We start from the raw sequence: 26,757 nt of genomic DNA, 5'->3' as shown, positions 1-26,757 counted from the left end.
CATATACCACCACGCCCGGCTAATTTTGTATTTTTAGTAGAGACGGGGTTTCTCCATGTTGGTCACGCCGGTCTTAAACTCCCGAACTCAGGTGATCCACCCATCTCCGCCTCCAGTAGTGCTGGGATTACAGGCATGAGCCACTGTGCTTGGCCGGGTTTGTTTTTTTTTAATCTATTTTTAATTTTTCTCAGACGTTGGGAGGCTGAGGCGGATAGATCACCTGAGGTCAGGAATTGGAGACCAGCCTGCTCAACATGCCAAGATCATGCCATTGACTCCAGCCTGGGCAATAAGAGTGAAACTCCGTCTTAAAAATTAAAAAAAAAAAATCATAGAATCAAGACTGTGACAACAGAAAATTAAGACTACTTGTCATTTGAGACCATTCGTGAGAACACATGGTTCTCAGAATGAGAACAAATGGTTACCAACAACCGTTTTCCTACACCATGAGACGGAGTTGCTACACCATGAGACGGAGGCTGGAGTGCAGTGGCGCGATCTTGGCTCACCGCAACTTCTGTCTCCTGGATTCAAGTGATTCTCCTGCCTCAGCCTCCCGAGTAGGTGGGATTACAGGCATGCACCACCATGCCTGGCTAATTTTGTATTTTTAGTAGAGACAGGGTTTCACCATGTTGGCCAGGCTGGTCTCGAACTCCTGACCTCAGGTGATCTGTCTGCCTCAGCCTCCCAAAGTGCTGGGATTACAGGCATGAGCCACAGCGCCAAGCCGATTCTGTGATTTTGAGAGAGACTGTTGATATCCTACTATAGTGAGCTTTGCTTTTGCTTAGAGCTTCATCTTATTTTGGGTCTGGGTAGGCAATCTGAAAAGAGCCAGGTCAAAACCGAAAGTCAAGTGGCGAGATTCCATCTCCACAAAAATTAAATATTTAGACTGGCGTGGTGGCACATGCCTGTGGTCCCAGCTATTCGGGCAGCTGAGGTGGGAGGATTGATTGAACCCAGGAGGTTGAGGCTGTAGTGAGCTGAGTTAGCACTACTGCACTCCAGTCCAGGTGACAGAGTGAGACCCTGTCTCAAAAAGAAAAAGAAAAAGAAAAAGACTTGTGGGATCTTGTAGAAGGGATTTTAGAACCAGCAGTCTTTGGATTGAGTCAGGAGAAAGAAAAGAGGGACATTTCTGGGTTTGGGCAGTGTCCACCACAATGCCTTCCTTAGACATAGCAGGTACTCAACAGATGTATTGGACCTGTGAGTCTTATTTGTAACCTAATTTGTCAATACTGTGCCCTGAGATTTTATGCTGTTTTGGTGTGCATGTGAAAAGCTCAAAATTTGTAGATTGTTAATTGGAATGTGGTAGGAATACTGTTGGATCTCCAGGGAGGAGAGTTTCTTTTTTTTTTTGAGATGGAGTCTAGCTCTGTCACCCAGGCTGGGGTGCAGTGGTGCAATCTTGGCTCACTGCAAGCTCTGCCTCCTGGGTTCACGCCATTCTCCTTCCTCAGCTTCCCGAGTAGCTGGGACTACAGGCGCCCGCCACCAGGCCCGGCTAATATTTTTTGTATTTTTAGTAGAGACAGGGTTTCACCGTGTTAGCCAGGATGGTCTCGATCTCCTGACCTCGTGATCCGCCCGCCTCGGCCTCCCAAAGTGCTGGGATTACAGGCGTGAGCCACCACGCCCGGCTAGTTTCTTAGCTTATGTGAGCCTCTTCTTCCTCTGGTTTAACCAGCTTTACTGTCAAACAGATGATACTTCTCCATGTATAGGGATGTGCTCAGGAAAGAGATAATTTTTAAAGTATCCAAATTTGTAAAGGTTGGGATTTAAGCTTTAAAATACATATAATGGCTAGGCATGCTGGTTCACACCCATAATCTCCGCACTTTGGGAGGCGGGGAGGATTTCTTGGGGCCAGGAGTTCAAGGCTACGGTGAGGTATGATCATGTCACTGCACTGCAGCCTGGGCAACAGGGAGACCTGTTTCAAAAAAATAATAATAATAAATAAATAAATTAAAAATGCATGAAACTACAAGTGCTATGGTTTCTAATCTAGAGAAAACCCCATGCTTACCTTACTTGAGGAACTTCATCAACTTAAATCATTTGTTGTAGCAATTAAAGAAGCTTTATAGTGAATCTAAGGTTTAAAGGATACTTTAGTATTTTTCTTTTCTTTTTTTTAATAATTTCAACTCTTTTAGGTTCAGGGGGTACATGTGCAGGTTTGTTACATGGGAATATTGTGTGATACTGTGGTTTGGGGTGCAATTGGTCCTGTCACCTAGGTAGTGAACATGGTACCCAATAGTTTTTCTTTTTTTTTCTTTTTTGAGATGGAGTCTTGCTCTGTCACCTAGGCTGGAGTGCCATGGTGCGATCTCAGCTCACTGCAACCTCTGCCTCCCGGGTTCAAGTGATTCTCCTGCGTCAGCCTCCCGAGTAGCTGGGATTACAGGCGCCTGCCACCACGCCCGGCTAATTTTTGTATGTTTAGTAGAGACGGGGTTTCACCATGTTGGCCAGGCTGGTCTCAAACTCCTGACCTCAGGTGATCCACCTGCCTCGGCCTCCCAAAGTGCTGGGATTACAGGCATTAGCCACCACGCCCAGCCAGTACCGGGTAGTTTTTCAACCCTTGTCTCCATCCCTCCCTCCTTCTCTAGTAGTCCCCAGTGTCTATTATGGCCATCTTTATGTCCATGAGTACCTGATAAGTGAGAACATCAGATATTTGGTTTTCTGTCCCTGCATTAATTCGCTTGGGATACTTTAGTACTTTCTGTGTTGATTATATTTTTCTTTTGCAGTGAACAATTCTCAGTTCCATGATTTTAATTATTTTTAATTTTTTTTTTGAGACGGAGTCTTGCTCTGTCACCCAGGCTGGAGTGCAGTGGCGCAATCTCAACTCACTTCAAGCTCCGCCTTCCGGGTTCACGCCATTCTCCTGCCTCAGCCTCCTGAGTAGCTGGGACTACAGGCACCCGCCACAATGCCCAGCTAATTTTGTTTGTATTTTTAGTAGAGACGGGGTTTCACCGTGTTAGGCAGGATGGTCTCGATCTCCTGACCTCATGATCCGCCTGCCTCAGCCTTCCAAAGTGCTGGGATTACAGATGTAAGCCACCGCACCTGGCCTAATTATTTTTAAATTTTTGTCATTTTCTATTTTTGTTATTTTATTTTATTTTATTTATTTTATTATTATTTTTCTGAGATGGAGTCTCGCTGTGTCGCCCAGGCTGGAGTGCAATGGTGCAATCTCGACTCACTGCAACCTCCAGCTCCCAGGTTCAAGAGATTCTCCTGCCTTAGCCTCCTGAGTAGCTGGGATTACAGGCGCCTGCCACCATGCCTGGCTAATTTTTGTATTTTAGTAGACACAGGGTTTTGCCACGTTGGCCAGGCTGGTCTCGAACTTCTGGTCTCAGGTGACCCACACACCTCGGCCTCCCAAAGTGCTGGGATTACAGGCATGAGCCACCACGCCCAGCCCTGTTATTTTATTTTATTTCATTTTATTTTTTGAGATGGAGTCTCACTCTGTCACCCAGGCTGGAGTGCAATTGTGCAATCTCAGCTCACTGCATCCTCTGCCTCCTGGGTTCAAGTGATTCTCCTGCCTCAGCCTCCTGAGTAGTTGAGATTATACGTGTGCACCACCACACCCAGCTAATTTTTTTTTTTGGCCAGGCTAGTCTCAAACTCCTGACCACCTTGGCCTCCCAAAGTGCTAGGATTACAGGCGTGAGCCACTGCGCCCGGCAATTTTTGTATTTTTAGTAGAGATGACGTTTCACCATGTTGGCCAGGCTGGTCTTGAACTCCTGACCTCATGACCCACCTTCCTTGGCCTCCCAAAGTGCTGGGATTACAGGCGTGAGCCACCGCGCCTGGCGACTGTTTTTATTTTTATGAGTTGGAGTCTGCCTATGTTGCCCAAGCTGGTCTTGAACTCCTGGCCTCAAGTCATCTTCCTGTCTCAGTCTCCTAAAATGCTGGGATCACAGGCATGAACCATTGCTCCTGGTCCTTACTTTTAAGTGGCCGGGCACGCTGGTTCACACCTGTAATCCCAGCACTAGGGGAGGCCAAGGTAGATGGATGACTTGGGCCCAGTTAGAGACCAGCCAGGGCAACATGGCGAAAACATGTCTCTACAAAAAATACAAAAATTAGCCTGGTGTGATGGTGTGAGCCTGCAGTCCTAGCTACTTGGGGAGCTGAAGTGGGAAGATTGCTTGAGCCTGGGTAGGTCCAGGCTGTGGTGAGCTGTGGTCATGCCTCTGCACTCCAGCCTGGGCAACAGAATGAGATCCTGTCTCAAAAAAATAAAATAAAACAAATAGTAGTGAATATTCTATTTCAAATAGGGGAATGCATAGGAAAAAGACTCACTTCAGTGTATTCTGTTGTTATTTCAGACCAAAACCTTGTGTGACTGAGCTGAAGAGCAGTGCATCCAGATTCTCCTCAGAAGTGAGACTTTCCAAAGGACCAATGACTCTGTTTCCTGTGCCCTTTCATTTTTTCCTACTCTGTAGCTATGTCTCGATCCCGCCATGCAAGGCCTTCCAGATTAGTCAGGAAGGAAGATGTAAACAGAAAAAAGAAAAACAGCCAACTACGAAAGACAACCAAGGGAGCCAACAAAAATGTGGCATCAGTCAAGACTTTAAGCCCTGGAAAATTAAAGCAATTAATTCAAGAAAGAGATGTTAAGAAAAAAACAGAACCTAAACCACCCATGCCAGTCAGAAGCCTTCTGACAAGAGCTGGAGCAGCACGCATGAATTCGGATAGGACTGAGGTTCTTTTTCAGAACCCAGAATCCTTAACCTGCAATGGGTTTACAATGGCACTACGAAGCACCTCTCTTAGCAGGCGACTCTCCCAACCCGCACTGGTCATAGCCAAATCCAAAAAGGTTCCACTTTCTAAGGGTTTAGAAAAGCAACATGATTGTGATTATAAGATACTCCCTGATTTGGGAGTAAAGCACTCAGAGAATGATTTGGTTCCAATGCAAGACACCCAAGTCCTTCCTGATATAGAGACTCTAATTGGTGTACAAAATCCCTCTTTACTTAAAGGTAAGAGCCAAGAGACAACTCAGTCTTGGTCCCAAAGAGTTGAGGATTCCAAGATCAATATCTCTACCTACAGTGGCCCTGCAGCTGAGATCTTTCCTGGGCCACTGGAAGGGACACGTTGTGGTGAAGGACTATTCTCTGAAGAGACATTGAATGATACCAGTGGTTCCCCAAAAATGTTTGCTCAGGACACAGTGTGTGCTCCTTTTCCCCAAAGAGCAACCCCCAAAGTTACCTCTCAAGGAAACCCCAGCATTCAGTTAGAAGAGTTGGGTTCACGAGTAGAATCTCTTAAGTTATCTGATTCTTACCTGGATCCCATTAAAAGTGAACATGATTGCGACCCCACCTCCAGTCTTAATAAGGTTATACCTGACTTGAACCTTAGAAACTGCTTGGCTCTTGGTGGGTCTACGTCTCCTACCTCTGTAATAAAATTCCTCTTGGCAGGCTCAAAACAAGCGACCCTTGGTGCTAAACCAGATCATCAAGAGGCCTTCAAAGCTACTGCAAATCAACAGGAAGTTTCTGATACCACCTCTTTCCTAGGACAGGCCTTTGGTGCTATCCCACATCAATGGGAACTTCCTGGTGCTGACCCAGTTCATGGTGAGGCCCTGGGTGAGACCCCAGATCTACCAGAGATTCCTGGTGCTATTGCAGTCCAAGGAGAGGTCTTTGATACTATTTTAGACCAACAAGAAACTCTTGGTATGAGTGGGAGTGTTGTCCCAGACTTGCCTGTCTTCCTTCCTGTTCCTCCAAATCCAATTGCTACCTTTAATGCTCCTTCCAAATGGCCTGAGCCCCAAAGCACTGTCTCATATGGACTTGCAGTCCAGGGTGCTATACAGATTTTGCCTTTGGGCTCAGGACACACTCCTCAATCATCATCAAACTCAGAGAAAAATTCATTACCTCCAGTAATGGCTATAAGCAATGTAGAAAATGAGAAGCAGGTTCATATAAGCTTCCTGCCAGCTAACACTCAGGGGTTCCCATTAGCCCCTGAGAGAGAACTCTTCCATGCTTCACTGGGTGTGGCCCAACTCTCTCAGTCTGGTCCTAGCAAATCAGACAGAGGGAGCTCCCAGGTCAGTGTAACCAGCACAGTTCATGTTGTCAACACCACAGTGGTGACTATGCCAGTGCCAATGGTCAGTACCTCCTCTTCTTCCTATACCACTTTGCTACCGACTTTGGAAAAGAAGAAAAGAAAGCGATGTGGCGTCTGTGGACCCTGCCAGCAGAAGACCAACTGTGGTGAATGTACTTACTGCAAGAACAGAAAGAACAGCCATCAGATCTGTAAGAAAAGAAAATGTGAGGAGCTGAAAAAGAAACCATCTGTTGTTGTGCCTCTGGAGGTAAGCAGTCAAGGGGCTGGGAGACAGCTGACACTTGGTATATTGATCTATATGCAGAGACACTTCCAGTGTCTCTAGTGTCTCTATGTAATAGTGAATTACTTCACTATTACATATTTTTACTTTGTTACAATGTTACTTTAAGTTATCCATAAAAGAATTCCTGGACCTACCTGAAGTATGTCTTGTGCAGTGATGCCTTAGCTAGCTTATTTTTAGAATTTGTCCCAGAAAACTAGAACATACAGTTTTTTTCTCATTACAGGATTTGATGGAAACGTAGAGAAATTGTATGAAATGTGGTTTTGCAAAGATTTCCCCTATGCCTTTTTTGGCTAGTTGCATGTCTTTTTTGGCAGTCACAGATTTAAAAATTAAGAGTGGAACAAATTCATTAACTCCATAGCAGCCTGAAAAACCAGAGGAATTAAACAACTTTCCTTTTGAAAGAACACAGTTGCATCCCTAATCTTGAAACTTTGTTTTGGAGACATAGCAATAATACAGCTTTTGTCTCAACTTTCGGTGAGTGATTTCTACCTGCTCTACCAACCTCATAGGGTTGTTGGGATTAAAGGAAAATGGCTTGTAAACTCCAAAGTGATATACAAACATTAGTTCTTATTATAGTTTATGAACCTAAGGTAGTTAAAGGATCTGTTGATTTAGAATTTATTTAAAAACTTTTAGGGAGCTTGGTTAAAATCCAGTATTGCTTTTTCGGCCTTTTGAAACACCTGTCAAATATGATGTTTTATGATTTTTAGATCATGCATTAAAGTTATGTTTATTACATCTACTATGAATGCAGGTATGGTAGAATAGATGGACTTAGAAGTATTGTAGCCCTGGTGCGGTGGCTCACGCCTATAATCCCAACACTTTGAAAGGCCGAGGTGGGGAGATCACCTGAAGTCAGGAGTTTGGGACGAGCCTGGCTGACATGGTGAAACCCCATCTCTACTAAAAACACAAAAATTAGCTGGGCGTGGTGGCGGGTGCCTGTAATCCCAGCTACTCTGGAGGCTGAGGCAGGAAAATCACTTGAACCCAGGAGGCAGAGGTTACAGTGAGCCAAGATTGCGCCATTGCATTCCAGCCTAGGCCACAAAAGCAAAACTCCGTCTCAAAAATAAATAAATAAATAAATAAATAAAGTATTGTGGCTGGGCATGGTGGCTTACACCTGTAATCCCAGGATTTTGGGAGGCCAAGGCGGTGGATCACTTGAGGTCAGGAGTTCGAGACCAACGTGGGGTGAAACCCCATCTCTACTAAAAATACAAAATTAGCCAGGCATAGTGGTGCACACTGGTAGTCCCAGCTACTCAGGAGGCTGAGGCAGCAGAATCGCTTGAACCCAGGAGGTAGAGGTTTCAGTGAGACATCATCGTGCCACTGCACTACAGCCTGGACAACAAGAGTGAAACTCCATCTCAAAAAATAATAATAATAATAAATAAATAAATAAATAAGTAAATAAATAAATAGGCCGAGCGCGGTGGCTCACGCCTGTGATCCCAGTACTTTGGGAGGCCGAGGTGGGCTGATCACAATGTCAGGAGATCGAGACCATCCTGGCTAACATGGTGAAACCCCATCTCTACTAAAAATACAAAAATTAGCTGGGCATGGCTGCGTGCGCCTACAGTCCCAGCTGCTGGGGAGGCTGAGGCAGGAGAATGGTATGAACCCGGGAGGCGGAGCTTGCAGTGAGCTGAGATTGCGCCACTGCACTCCAGCCTGGGTGACAGAGCGAGACTCCATCTCAAATAAATAAATAAATAAATAAATAAATAAATAAACAAACAAATAAATAAATAAATAAAAGTGTTGTGAGGCTGGTCACGGTGGCTCACACCTGTAATCCCAGAACTTTGGGAGGCTGAGGTGGACAGATCACTTGAGGAGTTCGAGACCAGCCTGGCCAACCTGGCAAAACCCCATCTCTACTAACAATACAAAAATTAGCCAGGAGTGGTGGTGCATGCCTGTAGTTCCAGCTACTTTGGAGGCTCAGGCACAAGAATCACTTGAACCTGGGAAGCAGAAGTTACAGCGAGTGGAGGTTGCGCCACTGCACTCCAGCAGGGGCAACAGAGAGAGAGACCCTGTCTCAAAAAAGAAGAAGTTTTGTGAGGTTTAGGCCAAGCATGGTGGCTCATGGCTGTAATCTCAGCACTTTGGGAGGGCTCAGGCAGGTGGACTGCTTGAGCCTAGGAGGTCGAAATCAGCCTGGGCAACATAGCAAGACCTCATCTCTACTAAAGATACAAAACTAGCTGGGTGTGATGGCACGCTCCTGTAGTCCCAACTACTTGGGAGGCTGCAGTGAGAGGATCGCCTGAGCCTGGGAAGTCAAGGCTGCAGTGAACAGTGATGGTGCCACTGCATTCCAGCCTGGTTGACAGCAATGAGACTCTGTCTCAAAAAAAAAATAAATAAATAAAATAAAAAGTATTGTGAACTTAAAATTCAGGAAACTGTTTCTATTTCTTTTTTTGTTTTTTATTTTCTTTTCTGAGACTGAGTCTCACTCTGTCACCCAGGCTGAAGTGCAGTGGCATGATCTCGGCTCCCAAGTTCAAGCAACCTCTCCCTCCCAAGTTCAAGTGATTCTCTCTTGCTTCAGCCTCCCGCATAGCTGGGATTACAGGCACCCACCACCATATCTGGCTAATTTTTCTATTTTTTTTTTTTTAAACGGAGTCTCATTTTGTCGCCCAGACTGGAGTGCAGTGGCGCAATCTTGGCTCACTGCAAGCTCCCCCTCCTGGGTTCACGCTATTCTCCTTCCTCAGCCTCCTGAGTAGCTGGGACTACAGGCGCCCGCCATCGCGCCCGGCTAATTTTTTTTGTATTTTTAGTAGAGACAGGGTTTCACCGTGTTAGCCAGGATGGTCTCGATCTCCTGACCTCAAGATCCACCCGCCTCGGCCTCCCAAAGTGCTGGGATTACAGGCGTGAGCCACCGTGTCCAGCCTTAATTTTTGTATTTTTAATAGAGACAGGGTTTTGCCATGTTGGCCAGGCTGGTCTCCAACTCCTGACCTCAGATGATCTGCCTGCGTTGGCCTCCCAAAGTGCTGGGATTACAGGCATGAGCCACCGTGCCTGGCCTTCTATTTCATTCTTGACTTAAATTATCAGTTTAAAAATGCTGATTTTGGCTGCTCATGGCGCTTTGAGATAAATAAACTAGGCAACATAGCAACATACACCTCTACACCAAAATTTTATTTCATTTTATTTTATTTATTTTTGAGACAAAGTCTCGCTCTGTCACCCAGGCTGGAGTGCAGTGGCGTGATCTCAGCTCACTGCGACCTCCCCCTCCTGGGTTCAAGCAATTCTCCTGCCTCAGCCTCCCGAGTAGCTGGGATTACAGGCACCTGCCACCATACCCGGCTAATTTTTGTATTTTTAGTAGAGACGAGGTTTCACCACGTTGGCCAGCCTGGTCATGAACTCCTGACTCAGGTGATCTGCCTGCCTCGGCCTCACAAAGTGCTGCGATTACTGCGCCTTGCTGATTTTTGATTCTTTATAATATTTTAATTCTTTTTTTAAAGCCCCAACCATGGCAAGGAAAGATTTTGAAGTTTTTAACGAGTCCTGATAAGAATTTTTACATTTAGCTGGGATTTGGACGAAGCCACCCGTTCAGACATTTTTAGGAGTAAAATGGAGAAAGATCTTATTTGATGCTGAGTGACGGATACACATAGGGGACAAAGGGGATGCTTTTGCTTTGAATAGTGTTGCTAATTGCCAATTTCTGGTCTAACTTGGGGTGCTGGGATTATAGGCATGAGTCACCATGCTCAGCCTCAAAATTTTAAAAAAAGAAAAAATTTGCTGGGTGTGGTGGCTCATGCCTGTGGTCCCAGCTACTTGGGATGGTGAGGTGGGAAGATTGCATGAACCTGTGAAGCTGAGGTTGCAGTGGGCTATGATCGCACCACTGCACTCCAGCCTGGGTGACATAGCAAGACCCTGTCTGAAAAAAAATAATAATTACCTTACTGAAATGTATAATCTTACTCAATCAAGTCACTTCACACATGTGGGAATAGATAAAATGTGGCCGGTTACTGATGGTTTACAAAGTAACATTTAGCAATATCTCTATGTAGAGAGACCTCCCTTGTAAGTTACTGGTTTGTAGCATTGCCAAATGACATCATTGTAAAAAACACTGTATCTCTAATGGATATGAACACATTTGTTCTATTCTTTCTCAAACCTGCTCTTTCTCTTGCATTACATGTTTGGTTCAGTGCCACAACAAATGATTACCCAAAATAGAATATTCAGTATCCTCGCCTCCTTCGCTCGTCCATCCAAATTCTCTTGTTCTACAAGTTCTGAGCGCTACTACCTCTCCATTTTCTTGGCCACTGCTATAGTGAGGCCTTTATTTCTTAATCAGGATAATTTCAGTGCTATCTTTACTATCAACAAGTATTGCACTTCTCCTAGGCTATGCACTGGAAATATAATCATGAGCATTCTAGCCACCAGGGAAATCAGGAAACTGAATAACAAGCTCCCCTTAGGGTAGTTCAAGTTTTCCTTCTGAAAAACCTGATTCTCCTATGTAACTACATGTAGCATTCTGTTTATGTGATATATTGCACTCAAAATAAAAGAAATAGAGCAAAACTTTCAGGGCCTTTGAATGATTAGATGAAGCCTAGATTCATTAGCAGGGAATACAGCACCTTTAAGATTTTTGCAAAACCCACTTCTGTCTTGTTTGCCTTCATGTATCTTCACCTTCTACTTGCTGCAGCAGTATACGACTGCATACATTTCCGCAGTGCACACTCTTGCCTCAGTCTCCAGGCCCAAGTCATGCCCTTCTTCCTTTCTCTCTCTTCTTTTTTTGAGACAGACTCTCACTCCTTCCTTCTTCTTCTTTTTTTTTTTTCAGATAGAGTTTCACTCTTGTTGCCCAGGCTGGAGTACAGTGGTGTGATCTCAGCTCACTGGAACCTCTGCCTCCCGGGTTCAAGTGATTCTCCTGCCTCAGCCTACCTAGCAGCTGGGATTACAGGCGCATAACACCACACCCAACTAATTTTGTATTTTTAATAGAAATGTGGTTTCTCCATGTTGGTCAGGCTGGTCTCAAACTCCTGTCCTCAGGTGATCCACCCGCCTTGGCCTCCCAAAGTGCTGGTATTATAGGCATGAGCCACTGTGCCCGGCCGAGTCTCACTCTTTCACCTGGCATATTTTATTATGAATTTTTATCTTATTTTTCAGTATGAACCAATGCATTTTTATTATATTCAATTTTTTTTTTTTTTTGGAGACAGAGTCTTGCTCTGTCACCCAGGCTGGAGTGAGGTGGCACGGTCATGGCTCACTGCAGCCCTGACCTCCGGGCTCAAGTCATTTGCCCACCTCAGCCTCCCAGTAGCTGGTACTACAGGCACGTGCCTGACCAACTTAAAAATCTTTTGTAGAAGGCCAGGCACGGTGGCTCACGCCTGTAATCCTAGCACTTCGGGAGGCCAAGGAAGGTGGATCACTTGAGGTCAGGAGTTCGAGACCAGCCTGGCCACATGGTGAAAACACGTCTCTATCAAAAATTCAAAAAAAATTAGCTGGGTGTGGTGGTGCACGCCTGTAATCTCAGCTATTTGGGAGGCTGAGGCAGGAGAATGGCTTGAACCCAGGAGACAGAGGTTGTGGTGAGCCAAGATCGCCACACATATATATATATATATATATATATGGCGTGATGGTGGCCCACACTTGTAATCCCAACAACTCAGGAGGCTGAGGTGGCAGATTGCTTGATCCTGGGAGGTTGAGGCTGCAGTGAGCTGTGATTTCTCCACCGCACTCTAGCCTTGATGACAGTGAGACTGTGTCTCAGAAAATATGTGTAAATTCTGAAGGAATCTCTGAATTTATTCTCGTTTGAGGGTTGCCTGTAAGAAATAAAATATGTTTAGCCCCTAAAGCCACGTACCATTTCTCAGAATGTTGACTGTTAACTCCTCGGATAAGTGAAAACAACCTTAGACTTTATTAAGTCATAGATTACATTGTAGTCTCCCATTCTTTAATTGTATGACAGTGTGTTATGTAATCTTCTGAGAGGTATCTTTTGGTCATGGAAAAAAACTTAATTTGTCATCTGTCAAGCCGAATTCAGCTTACTCTTCTTGACATTCAGAATTACAGATAATTAAAACTGCTAGCTTTGTCACTCTCAGTCATCTAGGAATTTGCTTTCGGTTAGGGTTTTCCTCCTGTGTGTTTGTAATTTTGAAAATATTATATATAGGATAGTGCATTTTGAAACATATGCACTACCCTATTTATTGAACAGTGAGAGATTGTTACAAAAAAGGAAGGGGGGACTGTAGAGCTATTCGCAGACATTAGAGAGTAGGTGCTTTGGCTAAGCTACACTTTCACAAGTAATTTTTAGTATGTGTGAAAGCCAAAGAAGACAAAATTGGCCATGGGGACTGGCACATGCCTGTAATCCCAACAGTTTAGGAGGCTGAGGCAGGCAGATTGCTTGAGCCCTGGCATTGGAGACTAGCCCAGGCAACATGGTGAAACCCCATTTCTCCAAAAAAATACAAAAATATTAGCTGCACATGGTGGCATGTGCCTATAGTCCCAGCTTCTCGGGAGGCTGAGGCAGGAGGATAGCTTGAGCTCGGGAGGTGGAGGCTGTAGTGAGCTTAGATCACACTACAGCCTGGGCGACAGAGTGAGACCATGTCTCAAAAAAAAAAAAAAAGGGAAAGCAATCTAAAGTTGTGGACTATATCTCTGAAGATAGGGTCTTCATATATCTCTAGCCAGGTGATTTTGGTGTAGTATCATGCATTTCATTAACTTTCATTGAATGACTGGACAATTAGTTTGCAGGTTTAGTCAAACTGAAATAATCTCTCATATTTACTCTGGTTAATATATTTTTTGTCTAAAATATTAAAGGGCTATTATGTACTTGGTTAGTTTAAACAGCAGCATATTAGATGACACTTTTTTTTTTTTTTTTTGGAAATGGAGTTTTGCTGTTGTTGCCCAAGCTGTAGTGCAATGGCACAATCTTGGGTCACTGCAACCTCCACCTCCTGGATTCAAGCAATCCTCCTGCCTCAGCCTCCCGAGTAGCTGGGATTACAGGCATGCACCACTACACCTGGCTAATTTTGTATTTTTAGTAGAGACAATGTTTCTCCATGTTGGTCAGGCTGGTCTCAAACTAACCTCAGGTGATCCGCCCACCTCGTCCTCCCAAAGAGCTGGGATTACAGGCGTAAGCCACCTCACCTGGCCTTAGATGACACTGTTAAGTCATCTAATGTGCCATGTTCATTACCAGGCTAGCCTCTTAATTAATGCAAATTCCACTGGAGAAAAAAAGTGTAATACCTACATGGGCTGTGTTTCAGGAGCTAAAAAGTTAAGTAGTGTTAATATGATACAAATTGAACCACTGACTATCCACTATTTTATGTGCGGGCCTTTCCATGTGATAATAGTTTAGTTCTAGGGCTGTCATTTCAGAATTACTTGACACACTCATATTATTTTATCCCTTTTGGTGGCAGTGGGGGTGGGGCTAGCCTCTCTTGGCCATTGCTTTTCTCAGTTTTCAAACAGCCGTATCTCATTATGGCATATGTTACATATGGCATATGGAACAAATTTTTGCTACCAACTCTTTCAATTGAGGGCAGATGTTATATGTACTTAAATATGCCTTTAAGGAATCTCTTTGTATCACTGCTGAGACTTCAGTAGCATACTGCACCACAGAACTGGACTTGGGGAAAAAAACCAAAAAACAAACTTTTGTTGTTTAGTAGATATTCGTGTATAACCTCCAAGTATGTCAATATAAAGGCATGTTGACTGATTCTGACCCATGGGTGTTAATTTCTGAAATTTTGTCACAGTAGTTCAAATCTTACCCTGTCATTTCATATGTATTATGTTTTCCAGGAAGAAAAATTTGTAAAACTGGCCAACATCTTCATCTAGTGTCAGCATAATCCAAGTTACACTATGATGTAATATTGAGCACCCTATTATCGTGCATGTTTATTTTGCTACAGAGCTTAACTTCAGATCTCTTTTTGTTGGTCAACCTTTTGGTTTTTTATTCCAGGGTGGTATTTCAAGAATTGACTATATCAAAGCTGCAAAAGTCCTTTTCAAGTAGCCAGCCATTGTGGGACTATGATGGATAATGGCACAAATGTTACCAGGAAGGAGAGGAGAAAGCATCTCCTTTTGCATTATTATCATACTAAAATAAGACACAACTTCCTAATGAATCAGACTAATCTAAACAACTCAGGGCATTACCTTGACAATGAGACTCAGTGCTCAAGACATATCCAGAAGGCATTGGCTAATTATCATCAGTTTTTCATGTCTGCTATGAGTGCAACCAAAGAGAAATTTTGCTTTTTACTGATTTAATTATGCACCATTAATACCAAGTCACCGTTTTTAAAGAAGGCCCTGATGTTCTCCTGCAGAGAGAGCAGTAGAAGTGAGATGCTTGGCCAGACACGGTGGCTCTCTCCTGTAATCCCAGCACTTTGGGAGGCCGAGGCAAGCAGATCATGACGTCAAGAGATCAAGACCATCCTGGCTAACATGGTGAAACCCCGTCGCTCTAAATATACAAAAATTAGCTGGGCATGGTGGCGTGTGTCTGTAGTCCTAACTACTCAGGAGGCTGAGGCAAGAGGATCACTTGAACCTGGGAGGCTGAGGTTGCAGTGAGCCGAGATTGAAACACGCACTCCAGTCTGGCGACAGAGACTGTCTCCGAAAAAAAAAGACATGCTTATGTTAACTTCCAAAGCCCAAGCCCTGGATTTAGGGGGTGCTAGCAGCACATAACAGGTGCTCAAGAAATATTTGTTGAACAAATGATTGAATTCGTGAGTGAATAAAATATCTTTTTTTTTTTTTTTTTAATTTTTTTGAGACAGAGTTTTGCTCTGTCGCCCAGGCTAGAATGCAGTGGCGCGATCTCGGCTCACTGCAACCTCCACCTCCCAGGTTCAAGTGATTCCCCTGTCTCAATCTCCCAAGTAGCTGAGACTATAGGCACACCCCACCATGCCTAGCTAATTTTTTTTTATTTTTAGTAGAGACGGGATTTCACCATGTTGGCCAGGCTAGTCTTGAACTCCTGACCTCAGGTGATCCACCTGCCTCAGCCTCCCAAAGTGCTGGGATTAGAGGAGTGAGCCACTGCGCCCGGCCATGAGTGAATAAAATCTTACAAATACATATGAGTCAGCCTATTTTTCATATGACAATGTCTGTTAAAAGAAAAAAAAAGAAAGTGGGCCAGGTGCAGTAGTTCACGCCTGTAATCCCAGCACTTTGGGAGTCCAAGGCTGGCAGATCACTTGAGGCCAGGAGTTCGAGACCAGCCTGGCCAACATGGTTAAACCCCATCTCTACGAAAAATACAAAAATTAGCCAGGCATGGTGGCATGCCCCTGTAATCCCAGCTACTCCGGAGGCTGAGGAAGGAGAATTGCTTGAACCCGGGAGGCAAAGGTTGCAGTGAGCTGAGATCGCATCACTGCACTCCAGCCCGGGTGACAGAGTGAGACTCCGTCTCATGGAAAAAACAAAACAAAAAAAGTATACTGTAAACCATACATTTTATTCCATATGTGGTATACTATAGCAGCTAGTACCCCAAAACAACATTGTATTAGTTTATTCTACACATCTCTCTCTTTTTTTTTTTTAGGCAAAATCTTGCCCTGTTGCCCAGGCTGGAGTGCAGTGGTGTGATCTAAGCTCACTGCAACCTCCGTCTCCCAGGTTCAAGCGATTTTCCTGCCTCAGCCTCCGGAGTAGCTGGGACTACAGGCGCCTGCCACCACGCCCAGCTAATTTTTTTGTGTTTTTGTTTTGTTTTGCTTTGTTTGAGTAAGAGTTTTGCTGTTGTTGCCCAGTCTTGAGTGCAATGGCATGATCTTGGCTCACTGAATCCTCTGCCTCCCAGGTTCAAGTGATTCTCCTGCGTTAGCCTCCCGAGTAGCTGGGATTAAAGGCATGCGCCATCATGCCAGGCTAATTTTGTATTTTTAGTAGAGACAGGGCTTCTCCATATTGGTCAGGCTGGTCTTGAACACCTGACCTAAGGTGATCCTCCTGTCTCGGCCTCCCAAAGTGCTGGGATTACAGGCGTGAGGCACCGCGTCCAGTCTTGTGTTTTTAATAGAGACGTAATTTCACCATGTTGACCAGGGTGGTCTTGAACTCCTGATGTCAGGTGATCCGCCTGCCTCAGCCTCCCAATGTGCTGGGATTACAGGTGTGAGCCACTGTGCCTGGCCAAGAATTTCTAGAATGAATTTGATCCTAGTTTAAATGATCCCAACATCATTCTTTCATATGATTTAGAAATCATAAAACTGCAACTTCTACATCAGAGGTTCTTAATCTGGATAGGCTTCAATGGTCTGTGATCCCACCCCCTCAGAATTATATGCAGCATATTGCATTTATATGCATTTTTTTATGGTGAGCTCACCCATAGCTTGTATTGGATTTCAGAGAAAGGAAATCATATGTCCACTCCCTGAAATAAAAACAACTCAAAGAGTCAGACCACTTAAAAAAAATTTTTTTGGGCTGGGCACGGTGGCTCACGCCTGTAATCTCAGCACTTTGGGAGGCTGAGGCAGGCGATCATGATGTTAAGAGATTGAGACCATCCTGGCCAACATGGTGAAACCCCATCTCCACTAAAAGTACAAAAATTAGCCAGGCGTGGTGGTGTGCACCTGTAGTCCCAGTTACTCAGGAGGCTGAGGCAGGAGAATTGCTTGAACCCTGGAGACGGAGGTTGTAGTCAGCCAAGATTGCACCACTGTACTCCAGTCTGGCAACACAGACTCCATCTCAAAAAAAAAAAAAAAAAAAAAAAAATTTTTGAGATAGAGTTCCTAGGCTAAGCTGCAGTGGCATGGTCATAGCTCACTGTAACCTTGAACCTCTGGGCTCAAGGGATCCTTCTGCCTCAGCCTCCTAACTAGCTTGGACTATATGTGTGTGCCACTATTCCTGGTTTATGTTTTTGTTTTTGTGTTTTGAGAAGGAGTCTTACTCTGTCACCTAGGCTGGATTGCAGTGGTGCAATCTCGGCTCACTGCAATCAGTACCTCCCAGGTTTAAGTGATTCTCCTGCCTCAGCCTCCCTCATAGCTGGGATTACAGGTGCCAACCACCACTCCCAGCTAATTTTTGTATTTTTAGCAGAGACAGGGTTTCACCATGTTGGTCAGGCTGGTTTCAAACTCCTGACCTCAGGTGATCTGCTCGCCTCGGCCTCCCAACTTGCTGGGATTACAGGCGTGTGCCATTGCACCCAGCCAGCTAACGTTTTTTTTTTTTTAATTTTTATTTTTTGTAGAAATGTGATCTCACTATGTTGCCCAGGCTGGTCTTGAACTCCTGGCCTCAAGTGATCTTTCCTCCAGCTTTCCAAAGTGCTGGTATTACAGGCATGAGGCACTGTGCCCAGCCTCACATCAGTTTTTTTTTTTTTTTTAACAGATTTGAAGGAATGCAATTGAATATTGTTTCTATGGTTAAGGAAAAAACAGTTTGCTAAGAATTTAGTTATTTCCTATATGGTAAACAGTGTGAGAGTGGACCTACTTATAACATTGAGATAGTCATACTGCAAAGCAGAGATGCCATGAGGAGCAGAGATGATGTCTATAAAGTGTCTTGCAGTGTGTCTGCTGTACAACAGATGCTTAAAAGTGGTGGGTATTATATATATTTGAAGAGATTTGTGTATTTATTTCATTACTTTCATCTGTTTTCCATCTTGCCATTTTATTCATGTTATGTAGAGGAAAGTAATTAAGTCTTCTAAGTATTCCATATGTACCATTTCTCAGTATCTGCAAAAGCATTTTTCCTGCTGGAGGATTAAGATACTTTATGAATGAATTGGTTTCACTGTTCCCATGTGATGCAGAATTATAGTTGTGGTTTCCAGCGAGATGACTATGCCACAGTTATTTTCTTGTGCTTGTATAATGAGAGGGTTTTGGTGTTTCTGCTGTGTTCTAGACAGTTACACTATACAGCTCATTTTCATATCATATTTCATAGGCAACACCATATTGTGGTGAGTTTTCTGTAAAAGTAGGATCAAGGGAGGAGGAAGTGGGAGGACAAGACAGTGGAAGGCCAGAGTTGATCCAAGCCATGGAATTTTGGATGGAGTGGATATAGGTTAGATTTAGAGAAAAAAGCAGATGTCTGTTGGTTTCTTCTATCCTTGGAGGAGTAAGTAATTTGTACAGGAGTTATTACAGAATTGCAGGGAGATTTGTCTACTGGGCAACACAGAAGTTAAGTTGCTTTCCTTATTTCCCATTTTCTAGAGACCCTGATACTGCATTATGAGTTGGTAAAACAAACAGTCTAATAAAACACGAAAATCAAAATAGTGTTCTACTTTTTTTCTTCCTTTTTAAAGCACCAATAACTTTTATTATTAATTAGGTACATTACTAATTCACATTACTTCATTACTAGTTAGGTACACGCAATTTTAACAAAATTGAAACTTTGCTTGAAACACACACAGGAAGCTGGCAAAGGAAAGGAAGGTGGAAGGAGACTAACATTTTTTTGAGGACCAGACACGGTGATGAAAGACTTTCCATTACTGTATTCAATGCTGACAGTTACCCTAACCCATGAGGTGTAAGTATTCGGATTCTCATTATGCAGAATGGGAAATAGAAACACATCTTGTTTTTGTTTTGTTTTGTTTTTTGAGACAGTCTCACTCTATCACCCAGGCTGGAGTGCAGTGGTGCAACCTCTGCCTCCTGGGTACAAGAGATTCTTGTGCCTCAGCCTCCCAAGTAGCTGGGATTACAGGTGCGCACCATTACGCCTGGCTAATTTTTGTATTTTTAGTAGAGGTGGGGTTTCGCCATGTTGGTCAGGCTGGTCTTGAACTCCTGACCTCAAGTGATCCACCCGCCTGGGCCTCCCAAGTGCTGAGATTACAGGCGTCAGCCACCTTGCCTGACTTTTCTTTATTTTTTATATGTAGAAATAGAGATGGGATTTTATCATGTTACCCTGGACTCAAGGAATCCGCCCGCTTCAGACTCACAAAGTGCAGAGATTACAGGTGTGCACCACCATGCCCAGCCTTATTCAGTATTTATTAAGTGAGCAGTATAGCATTAAGAACTCACATGCTCATTGTCTCATACAATCTTACAACAATCCTATGAAATATACATTCTGCTTTAATTTATAAAGTAAGACACTGAGGCTTAGAGAGGCCAGGTAACTTGCTTAAGAACATAGTTGATCTGGGATTAGAATCCCTGAGTTGAATGGTATGTGTTCATTTTAGTCACCATATCTCTGAGCTAAGGCCATGAGGAAAATGTGAAAGGCCCAAAAGATGGAGAGTAGTGAGACTGAGAGGTGGACTGGTTGAGGAATAAGTCATGTTGAGGTTATTGCTGTCATCTTTTAGACTTGTTAAATTTGGAGAGATGTGAGCATCTTCTAGCTTCATTTCACACAAAAAACAAAAATGTTAACATGATTTAAATACTTAAATCTTTGAGTTTATCAATTCTACTGCTGCTATATTTTAATATTCAGGTGTTCCTTTAACTGTGTTTAACTCTTTCCATTTTTAATTTTATTTAAAATATTTTTAGTGAGACCCTGTCTCAAAAAAAAAAAAAAAAAATGTTGACTGGGTGTGGTGGCTCACACCTGTAATCCCAGCACTTTGGGAGGCTGAGACAGGAAGATCTCTTGAGCCCTGGTGTTTGAGACAAGCCTGGGTAACAAACTGAGACCCTCATCTCTACAAAAAATGCAGGAATTAGCTGGGCATGGTGGTGAGTGCCTGTAGTCCCAGCTAGTAGGGACGCTGAGGCGAGAGGATTGCTTGAGCTGGGGAGATGGAGGCTGCAGTGAGCTATGATTGCACCACTGCACAGCAACCTGGGCAGAAGACCCTTTCTCAAAAAAAAAAAAAAAAAACTTTTTACACTCCCTGGACCTTATTTCCCTCTGAATCATGGTCTGGTAATTCTTCACTATCATGGTAATGATTCACATTCACTCTCCTATTCCTTCAAGCAGATGACTTTGTATTTTGTCCAGCTTTTCTAATTGTCTTCAGCAGGAGGTTTCTCCCAGATTATCAATTTCATTATCACTAGAAGTGAAAGTTTCTTATTCTCTTTTACTTGATAAGTGTAAGGTTGTATTACGATGCAATTAGCATGGAGCTAGCCTATCCCAACACTAGTAGCAAACTTGTTTAATACTTACATGTATATATCTATATGTGTGTATATATATACTTTAAAAAGAAATTTATAAAAAGAGATGGGGTTTCACCATGTTGCCCAGGCTGGTCTTGAACTCCTGGGCTCAAGTGATCCACCTGCCTCGGCCTCCCAAAGTGCTGGGCTTACAGGAGTGAGCCACCTAGCCCAGCCTTAGTACTCTGGGAGAGGTTCCAGTTTCCCAAAATACTGTGTTCTGTTAATATCTCCAATTTTTTTTTTTTTTTTTTGTGACAAGAGTCTCACTCTGTCACCCAGGCTGGAATACAGTAGTGACATCTCAGCTCACTACAACCTCTGCCTCTTGGGTTCAAGCAATTCTCATGCCTCTACCTCCCAAGTAGCTGGGACTACAGGCATGCACCACCATGCTCACTAATTTTTTGTATTTTTAGCAGAAATGGGGCTTCACTGTGTTGGCCAGGCTGGTCTCGTACTCCTGGCCTCAAGCCTTCTGCCTGCCTTGGCTTTCCAAAGTGCTGAGATGACAGGTGTGAGCCACCATGCCTGGCCTTCCAATTTTTATATTAAATGAATTTTAACTGCTCATTACATGGTTTACGTGTACACTGTTTTCTTAATTAGTGACAGCCATGGTTCTCCATTGCTGCAGTTGTACAGACTGAGAGTCAAGTGCCATAACACATGCTTTTCTTTTTTCTTTTTTTTTTTGTGTGACAGGGTCCTGCTCTGTTGCCCAGTCTGGAGTGCAGTGGTGTGATCATGGCTCACTGCAGCCTCGACCTCCCAGACTCAAGTGATTCTCCCATCTCAGCCTCCTGAGTAGCTGGGACCAGAGGCATGTACCACCATGCCCGGCTAGTGTTTTTGTTTGTTTGTTTGTTTTTGTTTTTGTTTCAGAGATGGGTCTCATTATGTTGCCCAGGCTGCTCTCAAACTCCTGGACTCAAGCAATCCTCCTGCCTTGGCTTCCCAAATTGTTGGGATTACAGGCATGAGCCACCACACCCAGCTGCTACATGCTTTTCATATCCAATATTGCATATAACTCTAATGTTAGCATTTCCCCTCATTGAGTCTACTGGAGGTTGACTTGCTCATGGTTCCATCATTGGGATTTGGATCTCCCCAAGGATATCCTCATTTTGTATAAGATCCCAGCACTTTGAGAGGCCAAGGTGGGATGATCACTTGAGGCCAGGAGTTTGAGAACAGCCTGGGCAACATATTGAGACCCTGTCTCTACAAAACATAAAAAGAATTGGCGGCTGAGGTGGAAGGATCACTTGAGCCCAGGAGTTCACCGCATGTCTGCCTTGAGCCATGACTGCACTAGTGTACACCACCCTGGGTGACAGAGCAAGGCCCTGTCTCTAAATAAATAAATAAATATTTAAAAAATATATAAAGCTATTTTCTTTTTTTTTTCTTTTCTTTTCTCTTTTTTGAGATGGAGTTTCGCTCTTCTTGCCCAGGCTGGAGTGCAATGGCACGATCTTAGCTCATTGCAACCTCCGCCTCCCAGGTTCAAGCTATTCTTCTGCCTCAGCCTCCCAAGTAGCTGGGATTACAGGCATGCACCACCACCCTCAGCTAATTTTGTATTTTTAGTAGAGATGGGGTTTCTTCATGTTGGTCAGGCTGGTCTCGAACTCCCAACCTCAGGTGATCTGCCTGCCTCGGCCTCCCAAAGTGCTGGGATTACAGGCATGAGCCACCGCATCCCATTTATGCATTTTAAACAAAAAGAGCTAATGTGTCATTGACTAAGTATTTGGATATCAGGAAAATCAAACGGACTTTGGAAAGTTAATTGTAGAAATTCTGTTGTAAATATTATGAGTTCAATGATAAGTCTTTTTATTTTTTGGTTCCTCTCTTTTTTCTGCCTGAGTTATGTTCCATGGAAAAGTGCTATTCAATAAGAACCACAGCCATTAAGCAGTGCCCTCAAACATAGCTGTTGTTCTGTATTCTATTTCTGAAATGAACAAAGTAAGAGCATCCCCTACTTACAACATCAGAAGCATCTGTGCAGTACAGGGTCATCCAACTGAGAGAGTAACTCACTTGTAGGCAGTCAAATCTTGCTTCTCCATAGATTGTGTGAGACTCGAGTAAATGAGTTTAGAAACTAAAGAAATAAGCCCTTTCTGAATAACTGGTCTCATCTCAACAAAAACAGCCTACATAAAGGCCGGGCACAGTGGCTCACGCCTGTAATCCCAGCACTTTGGATGGCCGAGGTGGGTGGATCACGAGATCAGGAGATCGAGAACATCCTGGCTAACACGGTGAAACACTGTCTCCACTAAAAAATACAAAAAATTAGCTGGGTGTGGTGGTGGGCACCTGTAGTCCCAGCTACTGGCTGGCAGGAGAATGGTATGAACCCGGGAGGCGGAGCTTGCAGTGAGCCGAGATTACACCACTGCACTCCAGCCTGGGTGACAGAGCAAGACTCCCTCTCAAAAAAAAACAAAAAAAAAAAACCAGCCTACATAATATGCATTCTCAAAATAATTGCTTTTCTCTGATTAGGAGACTTAGTTATACAAGGGTGTTTTCTAGCTTAAAAACAAAAGAGTTGGCTGGGTGTGGTGGCTCATACCTGTAATCCCAAAACTTTGGGAGGCCGAGGCGGGTGGATCACCTGAGGTCAGGAGTTTGAAACCAGCCTGACCAACATGGTGAAACCTCGTCTCTACTAAAAATACAAAAATTAGCTGGGCATGGTGGCGGGCGCCTGTAATCCCAGCTACACGGGAGGCTGAGGCATGAGAATTGCTTGAACCCAGGAGGCGGGGGTTGCAGTGAGCCGAGATCGTGCCACTGCACGCCAGCCTGGGTGACAAGAGACTTTGTCTCAAAAAGAAAAAAAAAAAGAAAAAAACAAAACAAAACAAAACAAAACAAAAGTTTCAGGTCTGGGACAAACCAATCTCACCTCTCTTTAGTTCTCTCCTTGTAAAGGTAACTTATATTTTTGATAATTATCTTAACAGGAGCATTATTGTTGGCTTTTCAAAGAAACAATTATGGACAATTGAAAGAACAACAAAAATAATTCTAACAGGAATGGTAGAGAAGTAAAGGCTGGCATCTCTTTGTGCATGCTCAGTAACCTTGCTACCCAACTGGTGGCATATTTATTGATATGCATATCTCCCCATGGCCCCTTAACAGCCACACTGGAATGTCACCTCAGCAACTTAGTGCTCCAGTGTCTTTGTGGGTGCTGTTACCTCCATGTGGGGCACACTCCTTTCTTCTCTTCCTCTATATCTTACCAACTGCTACCTGCCAACCCTTGGGTTTCAGTGGGAAATATTGCTTCCCCTGGGAAGCCTCCTCTGGGTACTATATACCTCCTAGGCTCATCTCATTCTACATTACATCATGAATATGTGTTTATTTGTTTGTGTCTCTTACAAGATGGTAGTTTCCAGGTGGGTGGCAACAGTGACATTACTCCAGTTATACACTCAGCACTATGTCTGCATAAGAGAGGTGCTCAAGGCCGGGGCACAGTGGTTCATGCCTGTAATCCCAGCACTTTCGGAGGCCGAGGCAGGTGGATCACGAGGTCAAGAGATCGAGACCATCCTGGCCAACATAGTGAAATCTCTACTAAATATACAAAAAAAATTAGCTGGGTGTGGTGGCACGCACTTGTAGTCCTAGCTACTTGGGAGGCTGAGGCAGGAGACTAGCTTGAACCCGGAAGTTGAAGGTCGCAGTGAGCTGAGATTGTGCCACTGTACTACAGCCTGGCGAGAGAGTGAAACTCTGTCTCAAAAAAAAAAAAAAAAAAGAGAGGTGATCAACATATATTACATTGTTTTAAGGGGTTTTGGTTATTAAATGGGGAAAGTTATTGTGAAAAACAAACATTTTTGGACCTGGGGTCTTTTAAGTTTCTTCAATAATTTTAAGTTCTCTGAAATGGAAGGGAAAAAATAAAGTTGTTTTTTTAAAAAAAATTTTTAATTTTTTCACTTTTTGTGATGGAGTCTCACTGTTGCCCAGGCTGGAGTGCAGTGGTGGCATTTCGGCTCACTCCAACTTCTGCCTCCGGGGTTCAAGGGATTCTCTTGCCTCAGGCTCCTGAGTAGCTGGGACTACAGGCATGCGCCACCATACCCGGCTAATTTTTGTATTATTATTATTATTTTCAGACAGAGTTTCTCACTCTTGTTGCACAGGCTGGAGAGCAATGGTGTGATCTTGGCTCACTGCAATCTCTCCCTCTCAGGTTCAAGCGATTATCCTGCCTCAGCCTCCCAAGTACCTGGGATTACAGGCAGCCGCCACCACGCCTAGCTAATTTTTTGTATTTTTAGTAGAGACAGGGTTTCACTATGCTGGCCTGGCTGGTCTCGAACTCCTGACCTCAGGCGATCTACCTGCTTTCCTTGGCCTCCCAAAGTGCTGGGATTACAGGCGTGAGCCACTGCGCCTGAGCTTTTTTTTTTTTTTTTTGAGACAGAGTCTCTCTCTTTTGCCCAGGCTGGAATGCAGTTGCAAGATCCCGGCTCACTGGAACCTGTGCCTACTGGGTTCAAGCGATTCTCCTGCCTCAGCCTCCTGACTAGCTGGGACTACAGGCATGCGCCACCATGCCTGGCTAATTTTTGTATTTTTAGTAAAGACAGGGTTCCACCATGTTGGCCAGGCTGGTCTCAAACTCCTGACCTCAAGTGATCCTCCTGCCTTGGCCTCCCAAAGTGCTGGGATTACAGGCATGAGGCACCATGCCCAGCCCTGTTATTGGATTTTTCTGTCCAAATTTTGAATCTAGACACTGACACAGGGAGTAGGCCTTTCAGTTTCTAGTTGGTACAAAGAAGAGTTGAGAAATTTGAGAGAGGCAATAATTTCAGCCCCATTCTTAACAACAGTTTGTCTCAGTTGGTAACTGTTGAAGATTATTTACCTACTTTTTCCTCAATTCTTGCTTTAGAAGAGCCATCAAGGAACAGCTATTACCAGCAGAACTGCTGGAAGGAATCCAGTAGATCTGGCCCCTTGGGAGAGTGGGGGAAGAGCAAGAGTAGCCTCAGGGAAAGGGGTCAGGGAGAGATCCAGCAGGAAAGGCTCTGCTAGGGGACCAACCGCTTACATCCGGACTATTACTCCACCCAGTCTTCCAAGGAGATTCTCCAATGTTAGCCTTTCAGGTTCCTATGTGTCACAGGAAATAAAACCAAACTAGCTTTTTTAAATCTATGAGAGAGAACGGGTGCGGTGACTCATCTCTGTACTCCCTGCACTTTGGGAGGCTGAGGTGGGCTGACCACTTGAGGTCAGAGTTTAAGACCAGCCTGGCCAACATAGTGAAACCCTATCTCTATTAAAAATACAAAAATTAGCCAGGCGTGGTGGCACGTGCCTGTAATCCCAGGTAGTCGGGAGCCTGAGGCAGGAGAATGGCTTGAACCCGGGAGGCGGAGGTTGCAGTGAGCAGAGATCCCGCCATTGCACTCCAGCCTGGGCAACAGTGCAAGACACCATCTCAAAAAAAAAAAAGAAAAGAAAAGAAAAAAAAAATTAGCTTGTTGTGGTAGCACATGCCTATTTGGGACACTGACGTGGGAGGATTGCTTGAGCCCAGGAGTTCGAGGTTGCAGTGGGCTATGATTGGAGCATTGCACTCCAGTCTGGGGAAGAGAGTGAGACCCTATCAAAAAAAAAAAAAAAAAAATCTCTGAAAGGTACAAGACATTTTTTTCTTATTCTTTAAATTTTTTTAAAATTTTTAATTTTTATGGGTACATAGTACATGTGTACTTATTCTTATTGATTGGAAGTTTATAATAGATGTTACTTGGAATATCTTTAGTTATCACTGCAAAAGTTGTAGACCCCAAAATCAGAAGAAAAATAAAGAATTTCTTGGGAGAGGAGAGCGCGGGACACATTGGAAGGAAATTGTGTTTCGGTCTTCAGTCTTGAGGAAAGGTGAATTACTCCTGA

General features: G+C 43.9%; 1 protein-coding gene across 2 annotated transcripts in view; it reads left to right on the top strand.

Annotated features, from left to right (window-relative positions):
- TET1 (tet methylcytosine dioxygenase 1) overlaps positions 1-26,757 on the top strand; it is a 139,121-nt gene that overhangs the window by 6,777 nt on the left and 105,587 nt on the right. For both annotated transcript variants that reach the window (XM_002820885.5, XM_024253491.3), the window contains exon 2: positions 4,404-6,439. In XM_002820885.5, coding sequence (XP_002820931.4) covers positions 4,526-6,439 — 1,914 coding nt within the window. In that variant the 5' untranslated portion in view covers positions 4,404-4,525. The remainder of the gene's footprint in view (positions 1-4,403; positions 6,440-26,757) is intronic.

Source organism: Pongo abelii, chromosome 8 (genome assembly GCF_028885655.2).
Source record: "Pongo abelii isolate AG06213 chromosome 8, NHGRI_mPonAbe1-v2.0_pri, whole genome shotgun sequence".
Lineage (NCBI taxonomy): Eukaryota > Metazoa > Chordata > Mammalia > Primates > Hominidae > Pongo > Pongo abelii.
The sequence above is the reverse complement of the archived record's forward strand: the minus strand, read 5'-3'. Positions and strand labels throughout refer to the sequence as shown.